Source organism: Nuphar pumila, chromosome 1 (genome assembly GCF_984573655.1).
Source record: "Nuphar pumila chromosome 1, dmNupPumi1.hap1.1, whole genome shotgun sequence".
Lineage (NCBI taxonomy): Eukaryota > Viridiplantae > Streptophyta > Magnoliopsida > Nymphaeales > Nymphaeaceae > Nuphar > Nuphar pumila.
The window spans coordinates 34,475,476-34,494,384 of record NC_143249.1 but is presented as its reverse complement, the minus strand read 5'-3'; the positions used below and the strand labels follow the sequence as shown (position 1 = coordinate 34,494,384).

At 36.7% G+C, this 18,909-nt stretch overlaps 1 protein-coding gene across 1 annotated transcript; it reads left to right on the top strand.

Annotated features, from left to right (window-relative positions):
* The first annotated feature begins 10,293 nt into the window (after positions 1–10,293).
* Positions 10,294–17,557, top strand: LOC149848649 (uncharacterized). The gene is made up of 9 exons (XM_090012073.1): positions 10,294–10,345; positions 10,502–10,621; positions 12,401–12,468; positions 13,267–13,375; positions 13,495–13,563; positions 15,235–15,292; positions 15,711–15,946; positions 16,057–16,108; positions 17,321–17,557. The coding sequence occupies exons 1-9, from the start codon at positions 10,343–10,345 to the stop codon at positions 17,386–17,388; spliced, it is 783 nt and encodes a 260-aa protein (XP_089868199.1). The 5' UTR covers positions 10,294–10,342; the 3' UTR covers positions 17,389–17,557.
* The last annotated feature ends 1,352 nt before the right edge of the window (positions 17,558–18,909 follow it).

The following is an 18,909-nucleotide window of genomic DNA, read 5'->3' as shown; positions in this document are numbered from 1 at the left end:
TAGAGACCTCATGTGCCATTATATGCTAATTTCTAATTTTATGATGGGCTAAATTAAAAATAGACCTTAAGGTGGTTACAATTAGGTTATGGTTCGCAAATCATATATAGTAACTATTTTTTTTAGGCTCCCCATCATCATCAAAAGAAAATTAGCTTTCTCTCATTAGGTCTAGAGAAAAGGCAAGGCCACGTATAAAGGTTCTAGAAGATCATACTTGTGATAGATCTACAGGAGCACCAATAGATTTAGGTATGTTTCTTCATCAAGTTTAGATTATGTTCTTTTCAACAATTTAGCTCAAACAAGATTAATGATCTATTTAGTTTTTTAGTGGATTCAAAATCCAACAATAAAATTAGGTTAGCCACTTGGAACATAGGGTCTTTAACTTGTAAGTTGGTAGAGTTAGTAGATGTTATGTGTAGGAGAAAGATTGATATTTTATGTCTACAAGAGACCAAATGGGTAGGTGAGAAAGCAAAAGTGATAGAACCTTGGGGATATAAGATTTGGTATACAGGAATAAATAGAAATAGGAATGGAGTAGGGATTGTTATGAGTCGTGAGTTTATAGATAATGTAGTTGAGGTCCGTAGGAAGGGTGATAGGATTTTACTTATTAAATTAGTATTAGGTACTGATATTATTAATATTATTAGTGTTTATGCACCTCAAGTAGGTTTAGATGATTCCATTAAGCGTCAATTTTGGAAAGATTTAGATGGAGTAGTACAAGGGATATCTTATGGTAAAAAGTTTTTCATCGGCGGTGACCTTAATGGACATGTAGGCATTAGTAGGGATGGATTTGATAGTATCCATGGAGGCTATGGTATAGGAGAAAGAAATGAAAGTGAAGAAAAGATTTTAGATTGTGGTTTGTCCTATGATATGATCTTAGCAAACACTTGGTTTAGGAAGATGGAGTCTCACCTAGTAACATTTAAAAGTGGGGTTAATACGAGTCAGATAAATTTTTTCCTACTTAGAAAGAAAGATAGGGGTTGTTGCATCGATTGTAAGGTTATACCGGGAGAAAGTGTAGCTACACAACATAGAGTCTTAATTTTAGATCTTAGAAGTAGACAATGGCGCAAAAGGGATAGACATAGGATAGATGCTAAAATTAAGTGGTGGGCACTGAAAGGAGCTAAACAAAGAATGTTTGTAGAGCAGGTAGTTAAGGAAGTTGATTGGTGTCTCGAGAAGGATTCAGAATCAATGTGGAATAAGATAGCGGGTGGCATGAGAAAGGTGGCTAAGGAGGTATTGGGTGAGTCTAAAGGTGGTACACCGGTAGGCAAGGATACATCATGGTGGAACGAGGACGTCAAATTAGCTATTAAGGTTAAAATAGAATGTTATAGAAATCTAAGAGTAGTGATAATGAGAATTTGGAGAAGTATATGATAGCATAGAAGGAAGCTAAAAAAGTAGTTCAAAACGCGAGGGATAAGGTATATAAGGAGGTTTATGACAAGTTGGATACCAAAGAGAGCGAGAAGGATATTTATAGGCTTGCAAAGATAAGAGATAGGAAATCGAAGGATCTGGGTATGGTTAGATGTATCAAAGATGAAATGCAAAGGGTTTTAGTCAAAGATGAGGAGATTAAGGAGAGATGGAAAGATTATTTTGATAAGTTATTTAATGGAAGTCATGATCAAGATCTTGGAGACTTGTCCATTCCTTTTCATGAGATGAATTGTGACTTCATACGCAAGATTCAAAAGAAAGAAATTGCTAAGGCTTTGAAGAAAATGAAATCAAGAAGGGCAGTTGGCCCAGATGGTATACCTATCGAGGCTTGAAAATGCTTGGGAAAGAAAGGTTTAGAATGGTTGACAAATCTTTTTAACAAGATTTGGCGGACAAATAAGAAAGAAACCTGAAAATGTATGTGGGTGAGAGAAACATGAAGTTCATGACAAAAGTTTTTCATGTAGCAGCCCAATAGAGTGAGATGTGTTGCTAGTGAATGGTTGTCTTAATACAAAAAAAAAATGATAGGAAAATTTCCTCATCTCTTTCAGGTAAAAGAAAATTTTCTATAAAGAAATCAAACTTTTTAATTTTTTTAAAGTTTTCTCTCATTTATAATGGTTAAAAAAGTTATAATATTTTTTCTTTCTTACTTTTTCTTTTCCTATTATTTCCTCACTTCCAAACATTATAACGTTTTTTTCTTACCAGTCATTTATATACAAGCTTTTGCAAAATCAAGCCTTAAGGGCACGTTTGAAAGTGGAAAAGATATAGGAAAAGTGATATAAAAAATATGTACATTTTTTTTCTATCCTTCCAAGTGAGATAAAAAAAATTCTAAGAAATTTTGTGGGCTCTCTCGCCATCTCACCATCCATCTCACGGCCACCACCGTCCATGTCACCATCAGCCATCTCACCACCATCACCACTGCAAGTAGTTGGAAGCAAAGAGAAAGAAGTGGAGCATGATGGCAACGGCGCCCATGGATTCATCGAAGAGAAAGTGTGGGAGGCTAAGGTAGGCCAAAGAGTCACTAAGGAACTAGAAGAAGAGAAGGAAAGATGTTGTGGATGAGACCGTCGACAGGCCACACCCAAAAGAGAGAAAGGCAACCAAAAAGTATTGAGAAAAATCATGTGGGCCCACATATGTTCAATCACACGTTATAGGTTGTCTAAAATTAAGGCTCGTATTATGTGATCTCATACTATTAGGTCATGTGATATCTCATAGGATATGATTTTATTATGTGTAGAGACCTCATGTGCCATTATATGTTAATTTCTAATTTTTATGATGGGCTAAATTGAAAATAGACCCTAAGGTGGTTACAATTAGGTTATGGTCCGCAAATCATATATAGTGACTATTCTTTTTAGGCTCTCCATCATCATCAAAAAAAAATTATCTCTCTCTCATTAGGTCTAAAGAAAAGGCAAGGCCACGTATAAAGGTTTTGGAAGATCATACCTGTGACAGATCTACAGGAGTACCAATAGATTTAGGTATGATTCTGCATCAAGTTTAGATTATGTTCTTTTCAACAATTTAGCACAAACATGATTAACGGTCTATTTAGATTTTTAGTGGATTCAAAATCCAACAATTGGTATCAAAGCGAGTTGTTCATGTTGAATCATTGATATATTCAATTTTTATGTATATATAATTTAATTTTTTTTAGCAACAATCTGCTATGTTTGGTGCCTGGGCGTGCGTGGAAGAGGATCCTCTTCGCACAGTTAGGCTGCGCTCAGATAGGGGTAGGGTTGATCTGGTCCTCACTTATGTTTCCAATAGGCACTGGACAATGGGAGGGCCGATCGGCCCTCCCTTTTTTATTTTGGCTGACGAGGAAAAGGGGTGTCTGCAGGCCTACGCCTAGCTACCCTTGTTGAAAACCTACCGGTGTTCGACAATGGCAAATAGGCATTTGGTTCAACCCAGCCACCGTCAGGTGACCAGGCGATGGCATCATACCAGGTCCAGTCTCTACCCTGTGACCGGCCTAGTTTACCCTTAACCCCATCGTCGGCAGTCGATGCCGAGCTTGATCATCACTGGCTGATTCGGCTCTTGTTGCAGTCGATGCTTTGATCAATTTCTACAAGGAACAGCATTCAAAGAGGCCAGATTCGATCAACACTCAAGGCCAGAATCGATCGACACTCAAGGCTGGGCTCGATCGACAATTAAGGCCACAATCGATTGACACTCAGGGTCGGGCTCGACCAGCAGTTAGGGCCAAATTTGGTCGGTGCTTAAGGCCGGATTTGATCGGCGCTCAAGGCCAGAATCGATCGACACTCAAGGTCGGGCTTGACTGGCAGTTAAGGCCAAAAATGATCGGCACTCAGGGTCGAGCTTGATCGACAATTAGTGCCAGATTCGATCGGCACTTAGGGTCGGGCTCGACCAGCGGTCAGTGTCGAATTCGATCGGCACCTAAGGATGGATTCGACCGGTAGCCAAGGCCATTTTTGGCCTTTCAGATGGTGTTAGGTTGTATTTGATGAACATGATGATGCCAAGGCCGTTTTCAGTCCTTCAAATGGTGCCAGGATGTGTCTGGCGAATACGGTGGTGCCAAGGCCAATTTTGGTCCTTCAAATGGTGTCAAGTCGTGTCTGGCGATCATGGTGATGTCAGGCCGTGTTTAACTCTTTCAGGTGGTGCTAGGCTATGTTCGTCTTTTGCTTGAGGCTAGGCTGGGATTGCGAGGGGACCGAACCGGCTCGGGTAAGGCTGTGACCTGTGCCGGGTCAGGTTTGACTTGGCCCACGGGTCGGGCCTATTTACACCCGACCTGATGGCACATAGTCGTACCCAACTGTAGCATTGTTGGGTCTGACCCATGTTAGGTCAGAGCAATTTTTGACCCACTAGTTGGGTCTGGCTTGACCTCGTAGGTCGCACCATCGCATGTGTTTTGAAGGTTATAATAAAAAAATAAATTTTGAGAAATTTTATTATTAAATTCAGGGTCATTCAGTATGCACTTTTGGGTCACTTTAGAGGGTTGACTTCAGTTACTTTTTTGGCCCTATACGGATTGTGATTGTATTTTCTTTTTTATTCATATGCATGTACTGACGTATTTGAACCATGGTATTATTTTTAGAATAAGGGTTCAATATTCTAATTGAGTTGATTGAAACAATCTGTTATCAAAGTAACATCTCTTGTGTACATTGACACATTTGAAATATTGAAATGTTTATATATTTGAGGTTCATGCGAATAGTGATCGGCCCAAAGGAAAATTACTATTTAGCTTAGCCCAAATATATATTTTTCAGTAATAAATATGGGATAATTGTACAGTTTTTTATGTGAATAACGAGTTGGTCCAAAAAAAGGCTCATTGTTTGACAGGATTAATTATTCATATTTGATTATTGTAATAAGAGTGCTACTTATAAGTTGACATTTTTGTCCAAAGACTAAATGTCAATATTGTGTTGGTTATCTTGTAATGGAGTTCACCACAGTTTAAATATGTTATTTTATGTTAATGCATGTGAATATGTGTGTTAATTATGAGCGTGTTTTGTTATTGATTCAGTTAATACTTCTGCTTCTACGATATCTTCGATCTCTGTTTTAAGTAGTTCTAACTTCGAAAACTGGAAAGATAACGTTATGATCGTTCTCGGATGCATGGATTTGGATCTTGCACTTCGAGAGGATCAACCACCTGCTCTTATGGATGGAAATTTTACTAAGGATAAAAGGAACTTTGAGCGGTGGGATCGATCCAATCGCATGAGTCTTATGATTATGAAACATGCAATTTTGAAATCTTTCAGGGGCTTTATGTCCAAAGAGATTAATGCTGAAGGGTTCCTTAAAGAAATTGAAAAGTGTTTTGCTAAAAATGAAAAGGCTGAGACAAGCACTCTCCTTTCGAGTCTTGTTTCAATGAGGTATAAAGGGAAATGGAACATTATGGAAATGTCCCATCTTGTTTCAAAACTAAAGGTACTAAAATTAGAGTTGTTTGAGGACTTACTCATGCACTTAGTTTTGATATCTCTCCCTACATAATATAGTCAGTTATAACTGTCAAAAGAATAAATAGACTCTTAACGAGCTCATTTTTCATTATGTATAAGAAGAGGAAAGGATGAAGTAAGAAAAGACAGAAAGTACTAACTTGGCAGTAGCTTCTAAGGACAAATTTAAGAAAAAAAAAATAAGAAAGTTGCAGTGGACCCTTATCGCAAAAAAAATAGAAGAGAAATCAGGATCCAAAGTCCAGTTGTTGTTTTTTTGCAAATGAGAGGGTCACATGAAGAAGGACTGTATCAAATATCATGCTTTGCGTGAAAAGAAAAGTGTGCTCATTGCTTTGGTTTATTCTGAGGTTAATTTAACTTTTGTACCCAAATACACTTGGTGTATGAATTCTGGTGCTACCACTCACATAAGTATGTCTTTGCAGGTTTGTCTAAGTTATCGAACGTCAATTGATGCTGAAAGATTCATCGATATGGGCGATGGCAAATCATTTCAAGCTGAGGCAATAGGAACATTTAGGTTACTATTAATGACTGATAGTTATTTAGATTTGAAGGAAGCATACATTGTACCATCTTTTAGACAAAATTTAGTTTTTATTTTTGCTTTAAAAAAATCTGGTTATTCTTGTTTATTTAGAAATAGTCAATTTAAATTATTTCTTGATTTAAATCTTATTGAGATTGGTTCTTTATCTGTGCTTGATAACCTATATTTACTTAATATTATTGCTTCATATAATGAAACCTTGCATTTAAGTTCTCATGGTATAAAACAAAAATTAACAAATGAGAATTTCATTTTATTATGGCACAAGCGCTTAGATTATATTTTTAAACAAAGAATTGAAAGGCTTGTGACAAGTGAAACTCTTGATTTTCTTGATTTCACTAACTGTCATATTTTTGTTGAGTGTATAAAAAAAATAAACAAAAATAAGGAAATTAGGTGCCGAAAGAAGAACATAGGTCTTAGAACTAATTCATACATATATTTGTGAGTCTTTCCCTACGACGTCTTGGAATGGTCAATAATATTTTATTACATTCATAAACGACTATTCTCGTTATAGGTACTTATATTTAATTCATGAAAAGTCTCAGTCTCTGGATGTGTTCAAATCATTTAAGGCTGAAGTTGAAACCCAACTTGTCAAAAAGATTAAGATCGTCAAATCTGACCATAGTGGTGAATACTATGGTAAATATGAACATCTAGGGTCCTTTGCTAAATTTCTAGAGGAATATGGTATTGTCCATCACTATACCATGATAGGAACTTTTAGCATGAATGGTATTGTTGAGAGACGAAACAGGACCTTAAAGGATATGGTAAAGAGTATGATTTTTCATTCTATCTTATTAGATTCTCTCTGAGGAGAGGCATTAAAGACTACAGCTTATGTATGGTACCATCTAAAGCAGTGACCAAGACCTCATATGAAATGTAGACATGCAAAAACCCTAGTATGAATCATTTTCATATTTGGAGATGTCTAGTTGAGGCTAGGCCTTGTAGGCCACATGAAAAGAAACTTAATTCAAGAATGGTTAGCTGTTATTTTGTTGGGTATTCTGAAAAATCCATGGGCTATAAGTTTTATGACCATGTGAATAAGTCTTTTTTTTAGACTAAAAATGTTTGTTTCTTTGAGGATGCTGAGTTTGGGGGGAGTGCTAAAGTAAAAAACATTGCTTTTGAAGAAGAGTTTATTTCTCTTCATACAGTTATCGTTGACAATGATTAGATTTCTATTTCTGACATTGTCCCAACAAATCCAGAACAAGGCAATGCTTTAGATCTCTCTATTCAAAATCAAACTTTTACTTCTATAGTACAAACTCAACAACCTCAAGAAACACCCCAAGTAACTCAAGAACAAGTGTCATTAAGAATATCCACTAGAGAGAGGAAAAGGGTAATTCCAGATGATTATATTATTTTTTCTTAAAGAACATAAGGGTGATACTAGCTTAAAGGAAGATGATTCAATCAACTTCTATCAAGATATAGAGAGTTCTAACTCTCAAAAGTGGATTGATGCAATGCATGAAGAGATTAAATTCATGAAAAATAATGACGTATGTGATCTTGTCCTATTACCTAAAGGTGTGAAAGCAATTGGTTGCAAATAGATATTTAAAACCAAGAGGGATTTGATGGGTAATGTAAAAAGATATAAGGCGTGTCTTGTTGCAAAAGGGTTTACTCAAAAGGTATGCATTGACTATACAGAGACTTTTTTTCTAGTTTCTACGAAAGACTCTTTCAGAATTATGATGGCACTTGTGGCTCATTATGATTTGGAGTTGTATCAGATGAATGTAAAGACTGCATTCCTTAATGGTGATATTTATGTAATAATATATATAGTGCAATTAGAATATTTTGTCTCAGAAAATGCCAAAAAAAATAGTTTGCAAATTTAAAAAATCCATCTATGGACTTAAGCAGGCTTCTCGTCAATGGTATCATAAATTTTATGAAGTTGTCCTCTCATTTGGTTTTGAGATTAATGTGGTTGATGAATGCATATACCATAAGTTATGTGGGGGTAAATATATTTTTCTAGTTTTATATGTCGATGACATATTACTTGTCAGCAATGATATCGGCATATTGCATGAAACTAAGAGATTTTTGAAAAGGAAAATTGAAATGAAAGATCTTGGTGATGTCTCTTTTGTTTTAGGGGTCAAGATACATTGAGATTGTTTTCGGAGTATTCTTGGATTATCACAAAAGAGCTATATCGAAAGGATTCTTGATAGATTTGGCATAAAGGATTGTAAACCAGGTGATACTCCTATTGCTAAGAGCGACAAGTTTAGTCTCCCTCAGTGCCCCAAACACCAGTATGAAGTTAAGGATATAGAAAAGATTCTCTATGCATATGTTGTAGGGAGTCTTATGTATGCTCAAGTGTATACACATCCGGATATAGCATACATTGTAAGGATGTTGGATAGATATCTAAGTAACCCATGAATTGATCATTGAAAAGCAATCAAACGGGTTATGCGGTACTTGCAGAGGACAAAAGGTTACATGCTCACATACAAGAAGTTAGATCAGCTGGAGATCATTGGGTATAATGATTCTTCGCAGATGTATGTTAGGTTATATTTTTCTGTTGGTCGGGGGAGTTATTTCTTGGAGAAGCACCAAGCAGACACTCATTGCTTCTTCCACTATGGCAGCAGAGTTCGTAGCATGTTATAAGGCATCCAATAATGGGATATGGTTACATAATTTTGTCACAGAGGTGCGGATTTTGGATAATGTTGAGAGACCGTTAAAGTTATTTTGTAACAATAATTCAGCAATGCTATATTCCAATAACAATAAGAGCTCATCGAAGTTAAAGCATATTGAAATTAAGTTCCTTGTTAAAGAAATAATGCAGAATGATCAGATATCTATAGAACATATTGGCACAAATTCCATTATTATGGATCCACTTACCAAAGGCTTGCCACCCAAAGTCTTTCACGAGCATACTGCTTAAATGGGTGTATTATCATTTAATGATATGCTGGTTTAGTAAGAGTTTGTATTTTAACATTCTATGATATAATAAAGTTTTATTTTACTGCTTCAGTATAAAGTTTAGGTTTCGGTTTCGGTTTCGGTTTCGGTTTCAGTTTCGGTTTCATTTTGTACTCATTTGTTATGATCTCACTAAAGATTAAGGCAGGACCAGTTGAAAATACGCATGTTTGGATCACATCACATGTAATTTTCATGATTCGCATCCATACTTGTTCTATTTCATTTGGTTATGTCAATATATGTGATCACTGATGGATCCAATTACGATATTTGTAATGAAGACCGTTTTGGTTATATATTTACATGATCAATGAACCGGATTGTTAGAGATATCATTTGATAAAATAGTGTTTTTGAGTTCATAAGGATATAATGCATGATTATAAGATGACATGTGTGGCCCAAATGGGAGATTGTAGAGAAATATATGGCCCAAGTGGAAGATTGTTGTGAAAAATTGTGTTGGCTTACATATGTTCAATCACACATTATAGGTTGTCTAAGGTTAAGTTTCGTATTATGTGATCTCATACAGTTGGGTCATGTGATATTTTACATGGTATGTTCTTATTATGTGTAGAGACCTCATGCGTCATTATCTGTCAATTTTTAATTTTTTTGATGAGTTAAATTGAAAATAGACCCTAAAGTAATTACAATTAGGTTATGGTCTGTCAACCATATATAGTGATTATTTTCTTTAAGCTCCCCATCATCATCAAGAGAAAAATGTTCATCTCTCATTAGGTCTAGAAAAAATGTAAGGTCACGAATAGAGGTTCTGAAAAATCATACCCGTGACAGATCTATCGGAACACCAATAGATTTAAGTCGCTTTTGCATCAAGTTTAGATTCTGGCCTTTTCAACGATTTAGCATGAACAAGATTAACGATCTATTTAGTTTTTTGATGGATTCAAAATCTAACAAGAACAACCATCAATTCCTCTTCATCTTATTTCTTTTATTTTTCTAACATTTTTTCTTTTTATTTTTCTCGTACCACACAAACAAGTCAAAAAAATCATTTAAAAAAAATTATCATATCTAACTTATCATAGGCAAAATTTTACTTTCCTAAACAAGTTTTTCTGGCTTCCAAACGTGCACTTGGGAGTCAAAAATACCGAATCTGAAAACTTTTCCGAGTCTCTCCGAACCCTAATCGAACCTGTTCTGTTGAGAAGAGCAATCAGTAAAGCCCTCGACAAAACCTCCCGTGCGCGTTCATGCCGCCTCTATCTCTTGGTTTCCCTTCCTTCTGTGTCCTTCTGTGAAAATGGTTCTCTCTCTCTCTCTCTCTCTCTCTCTCTCTCTCTCTCTCTCTCTCTCTCTCTCTCTCTCCACTTTGAAATCTGATTGCTTTCTGTGGTTCTTAGCGTCGATTTTTTATGGTGGTGGTTGTGACTCTTCTTCTTGTTGTTGTTGGTTGTTGCAGCCGCAGGGAGATTACATCGAGCTGCATCGGAAGCGGCATGGCTACCGCCATGACCACTTCGAAAGGAAGCGCAAGAAGGAGGCCCGCGAGGTCCACAAGCGCTCTGCCTTCGCCCAGAAGGTACGCATTTTAGATCTCCCCCAAAAAATTCCCTTTCTCTTCTCTGTCCAAAGAATTTCTTCGATTCTTCTTTCTCGCTCGTTTCCCTTTCGTCGCCGTGGTTTTCTGTTCCTTTTCTCCTTTTGTTTACTTTGATTGGGACTGCGTTTGTTCGAAATGCTTTTCTTTCGTGGGCGGTTAATGTGGTTTCGTTTATTCTAAGTTTGGTCGAATTAGTGTTGCTGTTGATGGAAAAGAAAGAGAACCATGGAAATTGTTTGTTGGATTACGGATTGGAATTGGGTTTGTTGAGGAAATTTGGGAATTTTGTTGGTTTTTCTTTAATCTGAAAATTTGATGTTAGGTCTTTGAAATGAATATAGGGAAACATTAGGCTAAGAGAATTCGGTGGACGAGGAATTCTTACAAGTTCAATACAACAAAATCCTGGTTGGGAATGCTGAAACATGCTCTTAGAACAAACAGTTGACATTGATACGGAAACAGAAATTCCTAACTTCTGTGCACTTACCCCCCATGCGACCTTATGGAGTAACAAAGATGCTGGATTCAAGCATTTTCTTAATCTCCTATAGGTGCAGCCACTTATCCATAAAAAGTGGGATAAGCTGGGATATTGCATGGTGAAGTGGGGATTTCTGAAAGTTGGTACTCCGTTTGAAGAAATAAGTTTAACCATAAGTTTTGGGGACCTTGAAACCTTTTGAAATCACAGAAAATCAAGTGATTTAATCACTTACTCCAATTGTTGGGCGTGTTTTCTAATTCACCTGCTTATGATGATAAGTGACACAAGCTGGGATGTGTTTCTGGGGCTCAATGCGATTTTGCAATTTACCCACTTGGCTAACTAACTGTGTTTGGTTATGGATTTCATGGTCAGTTTTGGATTAGTGGCTCCATTTCAGTTCTCAAGGTAATGGATTCAGCGATCTAACAACGGATTATCATGGCTAGCTGTGAATATTAGTTCCTTTTTGACCTGGATCATTCATTTTTGGGGGTGTAGGGATAAACATTGTTCTCCTTGCATTGGTGGACTTGCGGTTGGTTTTGCCAGTTATGAATTGTGATTATGCATTGATCTGGACCATCAATTCTTGAAGGTGTTGTACGCATGTGAGATAAATCCCGTGCTCTGGAATGACATGCTTGATTTGTCTGCATATGAACTTCCTTCGGGTGGCCTGGAACTCAATGGATTTATAGCTTAGTGGGAATACCTTTCCTGGCACATTTCTGGTTCTCGTTTAATTTTGTGATATGTACTCATCTAGGTGGATTTTTGTTTTATTTCTATATAGAGAAATTTTATATTAGTTAAATAGGACAAAGGATGCTTTTTCGTGAGCCTATCTCACTTAAACAACATTGCTTAATGCTTTAATAGATATGATTGGTCAATCCTGTGGTCTAAAAAACGACTACCAATTTGAAGGTCTGCATTTGTTTATAATTCCTTGATTATTGACTACTTTTGGAGCTTTATCTTCATTTAGAAGCCTGAATCTTTATCTGTGAAAGTGCATCATCAGTTATTATCATTGTTATTATGTGACTACTTTTGGAGTTTTATCTTCATTTAGAAGGCTGTATCCTTAGCTGTGAAAGTGCATCATCAGTTATTATCATTGTTATTATTTTTTGTCGTTTAGTTTCTGCTATGATGATGACTGGTGATGTGATGGTAATAAGGTTTGCACAATTATTTGAAGCTTACTTTTTTATGTCATATGATTTGGCTTAACTTTCTTGGGGGATCTTTCTCCTTGGTGACAGGCTCTTGGTATTAAGGGAAAAATGTTTGCCAAAAAGCGATATGCAGAGAAGGCACTAATGAAGAAAACGTATGTATCTTTATACTTTGAACTTGTTTTCTCTGTTTTTTGTTTTTCATGGTGCACAATGTTAGTTGTAATAACCTGGCTGAGACATGGATCTCAACAACATTCATTCTGGGGCTGAAATGCAAAAAATGGATAGTATAAATCAGAGTTACCAGAAGCTTCTTTGATAGGTGGGAAGCCCGCATCTCATAAGCTTGCTTTGGAAGCATGATACTCCTCGTTTCCAACTTGTTGAGAATCTCGATTCTCCCATGCTTTTTCTATGCTTTCCACACGCTTCATCTATTCTTATTATATTTTCTCTCATTCTACTTTTCATGTTTTTTATGTGTTTCCTCTCATGCTTCTCACTCACTTTCATTTTTAGATTTTGTTAAAAGTTTAATTCTTACACTAAATAATCATGAAACTTAAGAATAGCCACTTTTATTTTAGTTTTTATTTATGTTTCATTTCGATTCCCATTTAATTATTATATATTTTTTTATTTCCTCAGTTCCCACTTCCTATACATTTCAAAATGCATCGCTTCTTGCTTCTGCTTCCTATATCCTTTTCCGTTTTCACTTCCTAGTCTGGCAACCTTGGTATAAATTGAAGACACATGAAATGCCTTAATTCCTCCACATGGACACTCACACACGTATTTCAAAAGTTTTTAATACACCATTACTCTTATGTCATCATCTGTTGGCTCCTAATGAATTTTACATTTTGCATAATATGACCTATCTAAGGTTTCACTGATTTAAATACTGTATATGTAATATTCTTGGCTTTTATCCTTGTTTTGGGCAGGCTTGCTATGCATGAAGAATCATCTGTAAGGCGTAAAACTGATGATAATGTGCAGGAGGGTGCTATTCCTGCATATTTGCTGGATCGTGAAACAACAGCACGTGCAAAGGTAACTTCCTATACTTTTGGTTCAAGCATTTACAAATCCTTTTCTTTTTTCCTAATTTAATATGTAAGAGCATCAAGTATATATTAATAGATTGGCATGCGGGCGCATTTATGATGTAGGTACTCAGCAATACCATCAAGCAAAAGAGGAAGGAAAAAGCTGGTAAATGGGAGGTTCCGCTGCCCAAGGTATAAAGAGTTTCAAGTCTTACCTTGTTTAGGAAAATTCGAGATATATTTTTGATATTTGGTGTGGATTGATTCTTCTCCTCGTGTAAATCATGACTTGAGCTTGATGCCTCTAGGTATGGTTTTCTTTTGGCTATTTGGGGCTCTTTCTTGTTTAGTACAACGTTGCTAGACTAAGAAGCGGAAGCGAGAAGCGATGCATTTTAAAATGTATAGGAAGCGGGAAGCGAGAAATATATATATATATATATATATATATATATATATATATATATATATATATATATTGAATGAGAATCAAAATGAAACTCAAATAAAAGTGACTAATATTAAATTTCATGATTTTTTAGTGTAAGAATTAAATTTTTAACAAAATCAAAAAATGATTACCAATTTAGAGAAAGCACATGGAAGTGAGTGAGAAGAGAGAGAAAACACATAAAAAACATGAAAAGTTGAGTAAGAAAACATAATAGATGAAGTGTGGGGGAATCGAGGTTCTCATCAAGTTTCTGAAGCGAGGAGTATTGTGCTTCCAAAGTGAGTTTCCGGGAAGCGGGCTTCCCACCTATCTAAGAAGCTTCCTGTAACTCTGGTTTAGTATGTCCTAAGATGCTGTTTCCTTTGTATGTTTGGTTGCCATGGCTTTCTAATATATCATATGCTACACTGTGCGCAAGGAGACAGTAACTTTGCAGGCTTGGTCGCTAGCTTCTTGACTCATTTTTACACAAATACACTTGCACACAGGCGTGCATCAGGCACACACACAAGATTGTCAAAGAGGAAAGTGGAATGTAGAAGTGATCAGGCAGTGAAAGTGAAAAACCAGGGCTTTCTAGGGCCTTGTGAAATAAGAAGCAAGAAATGATGAAGAATGTTTAAGATGTGAATTAGGTGGTTTAAGGAATAAAAAAGATTGTAATGTCATAGTACTGTACAATAGTATTATTGCATACATGATAAGCAAATCTCTATGTGACTGAATCTTTTAAATGAATGCCTTTGATCTTAATGAAAATGCATCTGTTACGTAATAAATTAAAGAATTATAAATTACAAAATTTTCTCACTTCAGTTTAAGATAGATCAACTACAATGCCTTCTTATTTGAAACGTACAATTCCTTAATTGTGTGAACATTTTTCTTTTCAATAAAGTTACAGTTCCTCAATCTAAATATCATGCGCTTTCCACAAAATACAGAAAAGCGAGCTTATAAAGCACCTGGTATCCAGCTTACGAAGTGGTTTATGGGGAAGTGAGCTTCCAAGAATACATTAAATCTTCTGTGTGACTAATGGAATAGTGAGAGAGAGGGTGTTATGCCCTAATTCTTTTGACATCATTTCTACCTCTTCTTCTTCTTCTTCATTCCGTTGCATCTATCTTCTACCATGAGACTCTTTAAAGCTCATCAGGTTTGTTTATACAATTTTTTGATATATCAGCTAATTCTACATTTAAGTGATCATATGAAAGTTTTTGTATGTCAAAATTAGGATCATTTTTCTTTTGATTGTGCAATTTGTGGATATAACCATCTCAGATGATTTGAGTAGAACCTGTTGAAAATATAATCATGTGAAGTCTATTGTTCGCATTATGTTTCTGGTCTTCTCATTTCTCAGTGCACCTAGTATCCTTATTTATGTTCTTTTATTTGATCAGGTGAGGCCTGTTGCTGAAGATGAGATGTTCCGGGTAGTTCGTTCTGGTAAAAGGAAAAGTAAGTTTCTTGCTTTTGCTGCAGCTTTGATTATGGCAGGCATTGGCTAAATATGACATTTATGGGATTGTAAGCATACTATAACTGTAAAGATTGTCTAAGATAAAAAATTTCCTTCTTTTCTTGAAGTGATATTCGGAATTGCAATTACTTAAATGTCAATGGTTGTTGAATTGTGTAGGATGTATAACTTAATTCTCCCTTTTAGGTGAACAGGTGTTTACTGAATAAAAGTTTTCATTCAAAAAACTTTGAAAAAGCTAAATCTGTGCATGAATTATTCTGCTGCTTTTTCTCTAGAGGAATTAGTTAGCAGTCAGGAAATGATATCTTTTACTTCCATTTTACAAGCAAAGTGTTTTTTCTTATGAATAGTCATTGTTGGGAGAATGCTTGATGGTTTATATTTCATTTGCAGCGAAGCAATGGAAAAGGATGGTCACCAAAGTCACATTTGTAGGACCAGGTTTTACTAGGAAACCTCCAAAATATGAGAGATTCATTCGTCCGATGGGGTTACGATTTACGAAAGCCCATGTCACACACCCAGAACTGAAATGCACCTTTAATCTTGAGATTATTGGAGTTAAGAAAAACCCCAATGGTCCTATGTATACATCTCTTGGTGTCATCACCAGGGGAACCATTATTGAGGTAAAAGTGACATGGACATGCCAGCATGTTCTTTTTTCTATTTATCTTCTATCTTTTTTGCTTATCTTCTATATTCAATTGAGGCCTTTTTCTTTTCCTTCAAAATCCAGGTAAATGTTAGCGAACTTGGTTTGGTTACCCCTGCTGGGAAGGTTGTCTGGGGTGAGTTTTTCAATTTTGTTGTGAAGAGATTTAACGAGCCATGAATACATGCATATATGAGGAAAGAAAAGTCAATTATTTACAAAGTGCTGCCAATTTTTCAGTTATTATTTTATTTCTGTTATTAATTTATCTGATGTTTTTTCTTCATGCATTTCAAATACCTACTTGAGATATAAAATTTCAAATTGTCATGTATCGTCCTCTCTTGCCAACAACTGCCATTGAGATAAAAATTTGTTAGGACTTATTGGATTCTACACTTACATTTTGCCACTTTCACTTTTCTTAGGTCTTATTGGGTTCTACGTTTCACAATCTCTTGACTTCCTTTCACTTTTCTTAGGTTTTATTGGATTCTACAGTTCATATTCGTGTGACTTCCTTTCACTTTTTTCTCCTTTTCTCTTTTAAACCCCACTCAATCAAATACATCTTCTGACTCAAATGCTTGGTGCTCCCTGTCAAAACCACACAAGAAAAGGGATATGATTTCCTCCTTTTCAGCATCCCTATTGTCTTCGTTGACATTATCTTCCTTTTGCTCCATCGATCACTGCATCTTAGATTCCACTCAGTTCAAAACTCACCACCTCTGGAAACCGCTTGGATCTCAAATTTTAATAGCTTGGATTCTTTATCAGAACCAGACGGCTGAACTAGTCTGCCATGAGCATCCGTTACAGGTCTGTTCTGATCCTTGTTCACGTGCAGACATTTGTCTGGACTGCTGGAGCACATGTTGCCGTTAGTCCTGGATTGTCCCCTCCAACTCACCACGGCAGGGGATCTCAGTTCTCTATGATACCTCCAATGGACAGTGTGTCTGGTCCAGTAACACTTCCAATCATGTTGAATATACAATCCTAAAAGTGGTACATTCATCATTGGATAATGATAATCTTGTCCTGCTTGACCAACATCGCCACTTCATTTTTGTCTGAATTTCCCAACTCCACACATGCTCTTGTTAGGGAAGGAAAATATCGAGGGCATTTTTTTTTTGTCAAATGTTTGATTAAAACTATGGTCAACTGAGTGATTCAGAACCCAACAGGTCATTTGAAACCAAGAAAACCAAGGTGATCAAATATAAACGAAAAATTTGGGTGGTTCTTTGCAAACAGCTGATAAGTTGGATGACTCTTTGTAACTTGCTCATGAAGAGGCCATACGCGTGATCACTTCTAATGTTGGATTTGGTGATTGCAGGAAAATATGCACAAGTTACGAATAATCCAGAGAACGATGGCTGTATAAACGCGGTTTTGCTTGTCTGAGAGCAAATTGTGTTGTCCCTTGAAAGGGGAAGTTACAATTTTGTAGGACTGTTCATGCTGGTGGCTGCTGGAAACTGTAGGACTGACTTTTTGGCGTAGAGTGAAACATATCACCTTTTTTATTCGACTAATGCAATCTTGTAATGAAAACTGCCAATTTTCTTATCTACTCCGTTTGTTTGGTAGGAGCTGCTAGTGTACGTCACCATGTGTTGGGACGTTGCAAGTTCAAAACCCAATGGTATGTTGTGTAACTGGTGGGGGTCTGCCTAACCCCAGCTTGCCTTTCAGAACAAAAAAACCTCCATTCTGCGGATCATTTAGAGTTAGTATTCCAAAGGCATGGAATGCACAGGATGTCTCACCAGTCAATTTTTTGTTTGTTTATTATATGGGAACCACACTCGGGATCAGGACCTGACTGAGTTTATCTTAGCTTGCCATCCTTACGGTTGCCATCCCATCCGCATAAAACTCTCATGGAGCCTCCGGCTGAGCCTTGAATATGGTAGTGCCTGCATGGGGATTCGAACTTGATGTTGGGGGAGACCTCTTTATCCACGATTCAGCCTATGCAGGTGACCCCATTAAGGTACAGTAGTCAAACGGAGAAACTGCCTCCTGGGTTAAAGACCTAGCCGTGCTGGTTCTGCCTGCTGTACTTACGATCATTGTCCAGTGCAAAACTCTGTGAGCTTACCCCTTGCCCCTAGGTATTTACCATGCTTTGGCTTGCATAAAGGGTGTTGCCCATGGGGATTTGAACCTAGACCACTTGCCTAGTGGCCTCATGTCATTACGCCAAGCACTTTTGGGACTAATCAAATTAACTTGCTTTTGAGAATTAGCGAGACCAGGTATCTCTTTTTTATCAATTCATGGAATGCTATCATTGTTTTAGGCAAAACAATTTCTTCAAAAATGATGTCCTGCGCGGTGGTTGTGAGGATGCTGAAGTGAAAGTGCCAGATCAAACTTCACTGGGTTTCAGAGGTGGGTCACTTGAGGCAGAGTGGTCACGAGGCCCCCACCTGGGGTTTTCGTTGAGGGTTTCTCGCCTTAAAAAAATGGTGGCCTAGGCAATGCTTCTTTGGATAACTAGTGGTATCTGCTGTTGGAGGAGCTTGACGTGCTGAGCACCCTTGGCTGGCTTGAAATCTAGAGCTTAACCCGGTCACATGCAAACATTTTTTAATTTTAAATAATTGTAATTATGTTTTAAAAAGAACATATTTTATATATTAAAACATCAAAATAGTTTTTTATTGATTTAAAATTTTAAAAAAACGTGTTATATTTTTCAAAAAGTTTTCCGATTCACGTCTTTGTGACATAGGATGGATCTCTGTTGGTTGGTGATGCAGTCAACTTCTACTCCGTATGACTATTCTGGACGGAAGGCAGGAAGAGCATATGGCCGTTTTTAAGGTCACTCTTTGCAGTCAAAACTGCCACTACAGCCTTCTGTAACTGCCGGTACAACAAACAGCATAAAATTCACTCTGCCCGCTGCTAATAAAG